Source organism: Gigantopelta aegis, chromosome 4 (assembly GCF_016097555.1).
Source record: "Gigantopelta aegis isolate Gae_Host chromosome 4, Gae_host_genome, whole genome shotgun sequence".
Taxonomy (NCBI): Eukaryota; Metazoa; Mollusca; class Gastropoda; order Neomphalida; family Peltospiridae; genus Gigantopelta; species Gigantopelta aegis.
In genome coordinates, this window is record NC_054702.1 from 59,295,999 (window position 1) to 59,309,031 (window position 13,033).

Genomic DNA, 13,033 nt, shown 5'->3' on the forward strand with positions numbered 1-13,033 from the left:
CACTTATAGCCGAGATCGACTTAAAGTTTAAAGTTTATTTTGTTTAACGACACCACTGGGGCACACTAATTAATTAATCATCGGCCATTGGATGTCAAATATGTGGTAATGCTGACACGTAGTCATCAGAGGAAACCCGCTACATTTGTCCTAATGTAGCAAGCGATCTCTTATATGCACCATCCCACAGACAGGAAGATCGACTTAAAGGCGGGGATATACGGTAACGACAGGATGAACGGTGATGTTGTGCTTTAACAAACGTCCCCGGTGAATACGCTATCGGATCTGAGACTGGTAGGTAGTAGGCACAAACCCCGCTGTACGGTCACTAAACAGCTTCTCACTCACTAACCATTATCCCTTAAATTGTAATTACATAGAAGCACGAAAATCCAGCTAAAATGGAATAAAATGAATGAGCCTAAACACACAGCGAAAGTCACATGGGAAGTACATTTATAACGTTGAGGCCCTAAACCTCAATCAAAACAATAGTCTTTATTGTTCATTATTCTGAATTGTATGATACATCAACCTAGTTTTATCCAGTGTTTTTGACGTCATAACTTCTAACAAACATGTTAACTTGTTCTAATGTTTCTTGGCGTAGTCACAACATTTCCATAAAGGCGGTATTCTATATAACTTTTTCAAACATGAAAACAGCTTTTTGTCTTTGATATATACCTTAGTTGTGGGTGTATTGGCTGGATTGAGGAAAAATCCAGAGGTTGCGTTAAGCGAGCTCGCATCTACGATACACCACAATGTAGGCAAGTTAAGAGTTCTTTAAATAATTAACTGTTTTTCAACTAAAACCTATTTACAGGCCCTGACGTTTGTAGTTAACTAGTGCGTTAATGAAACAAATGTATTTGTAAGCAATTAAAGTGAGAGACCCTCTCACTGCTGTGTATTTTTCACCATTAAAGCCGTTTCTAATAATTTAAATTAGAAGTACTTAGGTCTACATTTTATTATTTAGAATACTATTTTCGTATACTTAAAGTAACTGGTTCTGGTCATCTAGGTTTTTGTAATACCCAAAAATATTTTTTTTTTATTATTGTAAAAACAAACGTTCGTCAGAGAAATAATGGTTATGGAGAAATGCTGTAGTTATTTTTAGACGGTGTTTTCCTGCTTAAAAATCACAGACTTTAGCTTCTCTCTGTTATAACCATATCCAAATGTGTGTTGCAGGGTTGTATATTAACTAAACTTAGTGCCCATTTCCACGGGCTGAAACTAGGGTATGCACCTTTAATATAGCTTCGTGCATGCAATATTTCGGATTGAGTGTAATTCCACTGCAGCCGATATTATGGGACATATTGAGTCTAGATTCAAATATTAGGGTCAGAGTTCAGGAAAGGATAGGAAATAAAGGGAATAGTTGTTTACTTTAGCATCACCTCAGCACATTTGAAACTTAAGAGTACTTGGCGACTAACATGTGGTTTATGAAAACTTGGTTGAATGTCAAGAGAAAAAAATATCGTTGTCGTCATATACGTTATTCCCACCGAAAAGCAGCAATGGATCTTTTTAAGCACAAAGTCATGAAAAACAAGATGAGCGCCTCCGGCTAGTTTAACAATAAGGTTTGATAACAGCCAAAGTTATTGGCACAGAAAACAAAACACGTGCTATTTTTTTTTTAATTAGTAATTATTTGTAGATATATAATGATATTCATAATATTGGTGGACATTTGATTGTGTGTATTATTGACAAAATTGGTACGTGGCTTAAATAAAAAACAAAAAACAAAACCCAGTTGTAGCTGGCACGCTGTTGCCAAAAATGACGGTTATGACCACAACTTCCTGTGACAAGTTCCTGTAGTAGATTTGGCTACTGGCGAGTTCAGCCCCTTTATCTTGTGTCGCAGGATGCCCCAGATGTGTTCCAGTGGGTTGATATCTGGACTCATGGCGGACCAAAGCATTGTCATGAAGACATTCTACTGACGGAACGCCATTGCGTGTCGAGATCGGTGTTGTCTTGCATTGTCGTCCATTAAGACGGGTCTGGTGTCCAGATGGTGGTTAATAAAATGTGCTGTGTACAACAAACGGGTCCAGGATTTGACGTATGTACCTGTCACCCGTCATATTCCCCTTTATGTCTTTACCTATTACCCGTCATATTCCCCATCACGTCTTTATCTGTCACCCGTCATATTCCCCTTTATGTCTTTACCTATTACCCGTCATATTCCCCATCACGTCTTTACCTGTCACCCGTCATAGTCCCCTTCACGTCTTTACCTGTTACCCGTCATATTCCCCTTTATGTCTTTACCTGTCACCCGTCATATTCCCCTTTATGTCTTTACCTATTACCCGTCATAATCCCCATCACGTCTTTACCTGTCACCCGTCATATTCCCCATCACGTCTTTACCTGTCACCCGTCATATTTGCCTGTACGTCTTTACCTGTCACCCGTCATATTCCCCTTTATGTCTTTACCTATTACCCGTCATATTCCCCTACATGTCTTTACCTATCACCCGTCATATTCGCATGCACGTCTTTACCTGTCGCCCGTCATAATCCCCTTCACGTCTTTACCTGTCTCCCGTCATATTCCCCTTCACGTCTTTACCCGTCACCCGTCATATTCTCCTTCACGTTTTTACCTGTCACCCGTCATATTCGCATTCACGTCTTTACCTGTCACCCGTCATATTCGCCTTCACGTCTTTACCTGTCACCCGTCATATTCGCCTTCACGTCTTTACCTGTCACCCGTCATATTCACCTTCACGTCTTTACCTTTCACCCGTCATATTCGCCTACACGTCTTTACCTGTCACCCGTCAGATTCCCCTTCACGTCTTTACCTGTCACCCGTCAGATTCCTCTACACAATGACTATGTCCAGATTGCAGTCACGAGACGGGCAACCCCACGTCATCCCTGATCCCCCACCATCGTGGGACGAATGTTTCCTGGGGTTTATACCGTGTTTCTCTGACGCCAGACTTGAACAAGCGCGTCTGTGACACACAATAAGAACCTGCTCGAATCCGACCAGTAGATCCTCTTCTGTGTCCTCGAGTTCCAGCCACGTCTATCCAAACTGCGCCTGCGGTGACGATCTGACAGCATATGAAGCTTGATCACCCTTCTTGACCTCAGATCTAGTGATATGATCATGTGTCTGTGTTCGTGAGGACAAACAAATGTGGAGTATCCACTTCTCCTTCAGAGAGGTGCCTGTGGCAAAGGATTATCGCTTAATCAAGCTGAGTTGATCTTGATCGTCATGTGGTGACGTCAGACGATACAATCTAGACTCTACAGACGGCCCTTTAACACAATTAGTCTGCCGATGTTCCAGTTCCAGTCTGCTTATATCCGAATGGCGGTAACCGAGCTTTGTACGGCATTTTCTGCATTAATTAGGTCTATACATCGCCACCTTTCACCTTCAGGTAATCTCTTGTGAGTCATGCATGTTGAACACGAATAAAGGCTTACACTTCAGAATTACCGTACTTCAAACTGAGTTAGGATTTAGCGTCCACAGATAGTGCGCCTTTAACAAGTCGTGGGTGCCTTACTGCACATACTTTGTGATTCAGAACAGCTTGCAAACATTCGCATCTAGCTATGAATACTTGCATTTGCGATCGGTGTGGGGGGTATAGATGTATACCATTATGGACTTCCCCCATAGACAGCACTGTGCATGCCACATCATGTGATGTACCAATCATGGGGATCTAGCTTTAAAGACAAAGAACTGACATCCAACCACGGCGACACTAGAGCACATTAATTTATTAATCATCGGCTATTGGATGTCAAACATTAGGTAATGTTAACATAGTCCTAGAGAGGAAACCAGCTACATTTTTCCATTAGTAGCAAGGTTTTTTTTATATGTACCATCCCAGAGACAAGATTGTACATACCACGACATTTTATATACCCGTCGGGCCCAGCGACGGGGATCAATCCTAGCCCGACCGCGCTTTCAGGCGAGCGCTTTACGACTGGCCAACGTCCCGCTCGTCTACCACTGAGCTGCACCCCATGGCGATAGAAGACCAGACAAAAAGTTAAAGTTTATATAAAAAGAAAAAAGAAAGAAATGTTTTATTTAACGACGCACTCAACACATTTTATTTACGGTTATATGGCATCAGACATATGGTTAAGGACCACACAGATTTTGAGAGGAAACCCGCTGTCGTCACTACATGGGCTACTCTTCCGATTAGCAGCAAGGGATCTTTTATTTGCGTTTCCCACAGGCAGGATAGCACAAACCATGGCCTTTGTTGAACCAGTTATGGATCACTGGTCGGTACAAGTGGTTTACACCTACCCATTGAGCCTTGCGGAGCACTCACTCAGGGTTTGGAGTCGGTATCTGGATTAAAAATCCCATGCCTCGACTGGGATCTGAACCCAGTACCTACCAGCCTGTAGACCGATGGGCTAACCACTACGCCACCGAGGCCGGTAGTTTATATAAAGTGGATCCTTTATATGCAATTTTCTACAGACAGGACAGCACATACCACGGTTTTTGATATACCAGTCGTGAAAAAAAAAAAAAAAAGTTTTATTTAACGACGCACTCAACACATTTTTATTTACGGTTATATGGCGTCAAACATATGGTTAAGGACCACATATATTGAGAGAGGATACTCGCTGTCGCCACTTCATGGGCTGCTCTTTCCGATTAGCAGCAAGGGATCTTTTATATGCGCCATCCCATAGACAGGATAGCACATACCACGGCCTTTGGTACACCAGTTGTGGTGCACTGGCTGGAGCGAGAAATAGCCCAATGGGCCCACCGACGGGGATCGATCTCACACCGACCGAGCATCGAGTGAACGCTGTACCACTGGGCTATGTACCGCCCATCCCATGGCGATAGAAGGCCAGACAAAAAATTAAAGTTTATATAAAGTGGATCCTTTATATGCAATTTTCAACAGACAGGACAGCATATGCCACTGGGTTTTTTGTTATACCAGTCGTGAAGTACTGATTGGGATGGAGAAAAACTGATCAGAGGTCCACTGCTCTACCGACTGGGCTAGATCCCGCCATCAAAAGACGACAACGGATCTCAGTTATATGAGGCGGGATGTAGATCAGTTGTACAACGCTCGCCTGAGGTGCTATTGGCCTCAGGATCGATCCATCTCGGTGGACCCAATGGTGTACCGTGGATCAATTATTATTAATACAAAGTTTGAAGTTAGTCGAACTAACAATGGTCACGACCTCTCATTATTTGTAACTTATTTTCCGTGTTTATATCCAATCAAGGTTCAAGCACACTGTTCTGGGAACACATCTCATCTATCTAAGCTATCTGTATAATGCAGTGAGATCAGTTGTTAGTGCTTGGTGAGAGAGAGAGGGGTTCACTAGTCGATGTAATTGCTTTAAACCTCCCCCATCAAGTTATTAAAACTCACCCTGGGTGGGAGCCGGTAACGGGATGCGAACCCAAGTACCTAGCTAGTGGTCAACCTCAAATCGGATGGCTTAACCAGTACCCCACAGAGGCCATTTCACGACCTCTGTACACTTACTTGTTTTCGTGCAACCATTAAGCAAGTGATCCGTATCAATTCGGATAACTATCCCTGGTCAATAGTGACTGATGTCTGAATTCAGAGATAACACGAGTGAATCTGGCGCGGAACACAAAGACTACACGCATGCAGGTCACCTTCGAATGTACACATGTCGACAATAGCCCCTTAGCATTGTTAGACATCCATTTCTCGTGTAGTGGTATTTAATTTCTTCTCGTGAACGTGATAGCCAAACAAAAGCAGGGATTTTTCAGATATGTCCTTGTAACTGCTTATACTATGACTCGTTTAGAAGACGGCTTGTGTGGGGGTGATCCAAAAAGCGATTAAGAGGATGCAGCAGAGACCAGTTGCAATGGAAATACTTTAAAAAAAAAAAAAATGTTTTCTGGCTATTTGAACGTTAAACGAACATTTCTTTCATTCACGAACTTAATTTTAATTAATTTAAAGTGTAGACATTCTAATTGTTATTTGTGGGGTTTTTTTTTCTGATATTAAAAATGTTAAGATCTATCCATGAAGCGATTAAAAAGATGCAGCAAATAACAGTGGCAATGACATTTATGAATTTAATTTTAATTAATTTAAAGTGTAGATAATGTAAAGATAATAATTTTAATAGAAGACGGCGCTGAACTGTGACAAACATATTAGAATTAGGATTACGAAAAGGTTTACATCTTTTGCCAACCACATACAAAATATTTCAAAATGTCATAACACAATGCAAGGGAAATGTCTCCTCTCTCTACTGATATTAAAAATGTTAAGATCTATTCCATTTCTGTTAGCGATTTCATCCACGAAAGCCTGCAGCTGAAGAAAAAAAACCCTCTAAATTTTTTAAACGTATCTTTAAGCGGATCTTGGTACTCTTACATAAGACTTGGTAATCATTAAAATAGAGTCGTTTCGCTCTAAAAGAGCTATTTGGATAATAAATGTAATCGTGTATTTAACTTTAATACTCGTTAACTTTTAATCCTAAATTACACTGAAACCACAATGTTTCGACTTGGTCTTACACTTTATACCATTAGCATCACGCTCGAACAGTGGTATGAACTGAAGATCAGTTGCAAAGAAGAATTAAATGAGTGAAAGAAATAATGAATGAATGAATGAAATAACGAATGAATGAACTAACAAATGAAATAATAAACTAAATAAAGGATATTTGAAACCAGACATGAATGAACAAAATAATGAATAAATTGATGAATGACTGACTGAAATAAATGAATGGACACTATATGGACTAGATACAAGGTGCCGAGATGTATAAACAAAACCAAAACCCACCACCGGCCTCAGTGATGTCGTGGTTATACCATCGAACATAAGGCTGGTAGGTACAAGGCTCGCAGCCTGGTACCGGCTTCAACCCAGAGCGAGTTTAACGACTCAGTGGGTAGGTGTAAGACTACTACACCGACTTCTCTCTCACGAATCACTAACAATTGACAACTAACCCACTGTCCTGGACAGACAGCCCAGATAGCTGAGTGTGTGCCAAGGACAGCGTGCTTGAACCGTAATTGGATATAAGCACGAAAATAAGTGGAAATGAAATCAAAATCAAAACCCACAATTACGTTATCTACCCATCTACCTCATGGTCCGATAGGGGAAAAAAATGTTGTTGTTCAGTAATTATACAGAGATATATGAATATGGTAAAACAAAGTCTGCCTACCGTATACGAAGGGGGTGCGTCTTCGCCCCGCTGAAGTTTACGTTTGTCATCACGTGCATGCGCCATGGCTACAGATCCCTCTGCCGGCCAAACAACAGGATATTTTAAATATATATCAATAATGTCAATGAAGGACGTCACCGAAAACGGTTAAAACACGGTTACCCATTCGCCGATTTAGCGGGCCGGCTGGGGCGGCTTTTTGGGTGATGTAACACCGTTCTATAGTGAATTGTCTACCGTGACAAACCAATGAGATTTGTCGTAGACTTAATAATATTATTTAACTGAAGGTAAATCGTGGCCATTGAGACACGTCTTTCTTTTTTTTCTCTCTCTCTCTCTGTGTTTCTGTGTTTGTGTATAGCTTAGAGGTAAAGTTACGGGTGACGAGGGGGCCATATACCAGAATACATATGGGATTGGTAACACCATTTTTGACTGGCCGCAAACCATGTGGTGGCGTTTTTCAATGGTGATTCAAATAGGGATTTGTTTAGATGTTTTTGTCGTCTGCCCGTCAATGGACCTCCCTGGGTCACTCGTCGTCACGGATGACCGCAACCCTTTCACGCTTTGGTACCTTGGTGGACCGGACAATGGCCACCCCCGCCCTCAATAACACTTGTCTGCGGCATTGCTTCAGTGAACCATTTAAAATGCTGACCATCGATTTAACTCATTCTGTCCCGACCACAGTCACGGACAATTCAACTACCAGTGATTGTGGCCAGGATGGACGTGACTGAACCTTTTAAGTTTTAATTGAAAATCTTGATTTGATGGTTACTGAAAAAAACTTAAATTTCCAGATCCATGCCTACTTAACCCGTTTTTCGCTTTAGACATAATTGTTTTCAACATGATGCCAGTATACTAGTTGTAGCTAGCGCGAGCATGCGTCAACTATTCAGTAGGGCTTGATGATGCCTTGGCCATCTCCCTCTTATTTGAAGTGGGAAAGAAAAATAATATTATGAGCACATTTTTAACTCCGGCTACTGTACGTGTGTTGTCTGTAAGCAGCCCCAAAATGTTCCAACTGTCCGAGATGTTTCAACTGGGCAGACACCAGCTCAAGATATCCCAATCGACATTTGGTCAAGAAAGAAACCATATTTACTGCCGTACACTTAAACCAAGAGCAGCAATGGATATTTTTTGTGTGCGCTTTACCATTGACAGGGCAGTGCATACAGATCTCGGCATTTGATGTACCAATCGTAGGTGACCTCAAGCTACTTTCCGCCTCTTCTGAAGTGGATGTAATCCTGAAACACCAATCATGCTTGTTTCTTGTGGTTAACAACAACACCACCAGAGCATATTAGTTTATTAAGGATCGGCTACTGGATGTAAAAACTTGATAACATTTACACTGTCTTATTTAGAGGAAACCGGCAATTTTTTTTCCAATTAGCAACAAGGTGTTTTTATATATATATATATATATATATATATATATATACATGTATATATATTTTTATCACAGAGACAGGACAGCACATATCACAGCCTCTGATTTACCAGTCGTGGAGCAGAGAATATTAGTTTATTAAGGATCGGCTACTAGATGTAAAACGTTGATAACAGTTACAGTCTTATTTAGAGGAAACCTGCAATTAGCAACATGTTGTCTGGTTTTTTAATATATATTTTCTTTCCAGAGATAGGACAACACATATTACAGCCTCTGATTTACCAGTCGTGCAGCAGTGGTTGTGAAGGGAAAACAAAATATTTCAGTCAATAGGTCCATCTATGGGGTTCGATCCTACAATGAAAGCAGGCTATCGCGGTACCGACTGAGCTAGATCCCGCCCATAACACAAACACGTGTTCCATGACATTATAAGTGATTATTATTATTATTATTATTATTATTATTATTAAGTGGTTTAACGTGTCCATGTACCACCATGGTTTTGAACACGCCTATCCCGAGTCCGGCCTCCGATAAGATCGGGGGTCTGACTCGGGACTGGGATTTCATAACTACTAAGGCCAAAAACATTAAAGCCAAAAATATTAATGGGGAGATGATGGTTAATAAATTTTGACTGCGCCCTTAAAGTAAATTTTACCTGTAAACTACTTAAAATAACAAAAAAATAAATAATAAATTTGCCGCACTTACAGATTTGGTAGTCTAAATATAATATTATCATTACACTTTATTAAAAATAAATATAATTTAGACCCCATAACAGTGAATCCAGTTACGCAGTTTATTTCCCGTGATACCGTTAGCTCCGCCATGCTGGAAACATTTTATAATTAATTATAATTTTTAACTGCTCGTTGAGGTGTAAGACGTAGCAGTTCGCTCTCATTAACCACAGTGACTGTTAAATGGCCAAGGACACAGATATCTAATTAATACGTCGTAGACAGCAATCGGTTTTAGTCAGATTTATATTGTTAATTTCACTGGATGGTGTGGCTTTTGCGTCTAGGTCATTCTGAAGTTGCCAATCAGGAGTCAATTTCACAAAACAGTAACCCCCGGCCAACAACAACAATACACAAACAAACAAACAAACGTTATGGAAGAGAGAGAGCATTGTAAGGGCAAACGAAACTGAAATATGTATACTTGTTGTACTGGTAATAGTAATACGAATAGTGGTTTAGTCGTTGTATTTAAGTTTAGGAGCAAGACTAGGTTGTCGATGGTTGTTGATCTCAGATGTCTTTAAATCGATCCTCCATATGTGGGACATGGCTATGTGATACTGCAACATGTGCAGTGTTATCTCAGTGTGTAAGAATTGACCGGTATCAGGATCTGTTTTTAGGAAAGGAGTCCAAATATATGTTATTTGGTTTGGGATGCCTGCTCTATTTGCGACTAATTCATTTCATATATAGGTCTGACGTAATATATATATATATATATATATATATATATATATATATATATATATATATATATATATATATATATATATTTATGTATATAGTATTTAAAAATATATATATATACATTTTTAAATACTAATTGTAAATTTAGTTATTATGATGCATTAATAAAATCTTTCCCTTCTAATTCAAATTGTAAATTTCATAGCCTTATAGGCTGGTGGGGGTGGCTGTATACCCCCCAATAATTCTGAATCAAAATGATTATTGGTAGTAAATCATAAGGCAGAGATGACTTTTACTTGTAAAATGCAGGAAATAGCATTTCAGGACATCTAGTTTACAAACCTTTACGAGGAATCATACCCCCGAACCCCCTAGAAACTTTGTTTTGCGCCCGCCCGCCCTCCCTCAATCTCCATCAGCCCCTCCCCCACCCATCGGACATAAGGCTGGTAGGTACTGGTTTCGCAGCCCGGTACCGCCTCCAACCCAGAGTGAGTTTTATCGACTCGGTGGGTAGGTGTAGGACCACTACACCGACTTCTCTCTTAGTGTTACTTTATTTATTTACGTGCCTACATCCGAAATAGGTTCAGGCACTCTCTCACTAACAAGTAACCACCAAACCCCTGACCTGGACAGACAGCCCAGATAATTGAGGTATGTGTCCAGGACAGCGTGCTCGAACCTTAATTGGATATAAGCACGAAACTAAGTTGTAATGAATTTTGTGTTAGCTAATTTTCCGATATGTGGAGAATTTCCTTGACAATTATTAAACTGTGGTTAATTTAAAACACAATTGTATTACTAATTGCTTTGTTTGTTTTGTTTAACGACACCACTAGAGCACATTGATTGATTAATCATCGGCTATTGGATGTCAAACATATAGTCATTCTGACAGTCATGGAGTGGAAACCCGATACATTTTTTTCATTAGTAACAAGAAATGGTTTATATGCACCATCCCACAGACAGGATAGCACATACAACGATGTTGTACCCTGTGCATTCGGCTCCTACCACGAGTGAACTTTAACGACTCATTGGAGAGGTGCAAGGTGACTACAGAAACCTCTCCCGGAGAAACATTCATTCATTTCAACTTACTTTCGTGCTTATATCCAATTAAGGTTCAAGCACGCTGTCCTGGGCACACGCACTTCAGCTATCTGGGCTGTCAGTCCAGGGCAGTGGGTTAGTTGTTAATGGTTAGTGAGAAAGAAGAGGGTCTAGTGGCCTTACACCTACCCATTGAGCTCTTAAGAACTCGCTCTGGGTTGGAGCCGGTACCGGGTTGCGAACTTTTTACCTACCAGCCTGTAGTCCGATGGCTTAACCACGACGCCACTAAAGCTGGTCCGGAGAGACAGCCCAAACAGCTGAAGTGTATGTCCACGACAGCATGCTTGAATCGTAAGTCGATAAAAGCATGAAAACGAAGTTGAACATGAAAATGATTCAAATGAATGAGAGAATGTAACGGGTATTCTTTAAAGGAATGATTTACTAAAACACGGGGCGGGACGTAGCCCGGTGGTAAAGCAGTCGCTTAATGCGCGGTCGGTCAAGGATCGATCCCTATCGGTGGACCCATTGAGCTATTTCTCGGTCCAGTCAGTGCACCACCACTAGTATGTCAAAGGCCGTGGTATGTGCTATCCTGCCTGTGGGATGGTGCATATAAAAAATCCCTTGCTTCGAATAAATAAATGTAGCGGGTTTCCTCTCTAAGACTAGACGTCAAAATTACCAAATGTTTGACACCCGATAGCCGATGATTAATAAATCATTGTGCTCTTGTGGTGCCGTTAAACAAAACTTTTTTTTAAAAAACTAAACCCTTAATTCAAAGGTGAAATGTAAAACATTAAAGTCTCTTTTTTCTCTTTTTTTTTTTCCCCCCTTTCTTTTTGGACGAGGGCGTTCTTCCAGCGACCAAAGCACCTCAGGCAAGTTCGTTACCGACTGATCTAGATTCCGCTCTTGGTTGGAGTGAGTACAACAGAAAATAGATGTTCTATCGATTGCCCTTGTAAAGCTGCATCTGTTACCGTCCTCGGTGGTGTCGTGGTTAAGCCATCTGAACTGAACTGAACTGAACTGAACTTGATTTACTCTCAGGCCGTAAACCACGGCATATGAGGTACATAATGCATTTATACATATATTTTGACAAGATGGCAAACGTATAAGTATTTCACATAAATAAATAAACAAACAGATATATCCACCCATCCATCCATCCATCCACCCACCACCCACCCACACACCCACACACACACACACACACATACATACATAAAATACATATTCATATACGTATTTTAGCCGGGGGACTTAAAAGTATTCATAATAAATTTACAGAAAATTGACAGTTTACGAAGGACACCGGTTTTCTTGCTGTTGAAGATATTATAAAATTTATATGTATTAGGTTTCGACAGTATTGTGGCAAGTAAATAGTTCTGGATTCTTTTTTAAAAAAAAGGGCATTTCAGTATATAGTGGAACTCGTTTCCGATGTCGTTATTGTTGCAGAAGGGACATATTCTATTATGTAGAGGCATTCGTGTCCACATACCTGTTTCAATGGGGAGATTATGGACGCCAATGTTTTTTTTCTCAATGTATTTTAAATATGTCTCAAATGTAACACAGTCTTTTAACAGTTTGTAATATGAAGCTTTTCCCAGAATTATCGATATGACTGTACCATGTTTCTAGGAATTGATCTGTAAGTCTTGGAGAAATAAATTCTTTAAAAAGTGTAGCACTTGCAATTCTATTACATTGGGACATAACACTGGTAGGTACAATGTTCGCAGCCCGGTAGAGGGTTCGCAGCCAGAGCGAGTTTTAACGACTCAGTGGTTATGTGT

General features: G+C 40.4%; 1 protein-coding gene across 2 annotated transcripts in view; it reads right to left on the minus strand.

The window, feature by feature from the left end:
* Positions 1-7,480, minus strand: part of LOC121370837 (sodium-dependent phosphate transport protein 2B-like) — a 51,795-nt gene extending 44,315 nt beyond the window's left edge. For both annotated transcript variants that reach the window (XM_041496340.1, XM_041496339.1), the window contains exon 1: positions 7,284-7,480. In XM_041496340.1, coding sequence (XP_041352274.1) covers positions 7,284-7,349 — 66 coding nt within the window. In that variant the 5' untranslated portion in view covers positions 7,350-7,480. The remainder of the gene's footprint in view (positions 1-7,283) is intronic.
* Between the last annotated feature and the right edge of the window lie 5,553 nt (positions 7,481-13,033).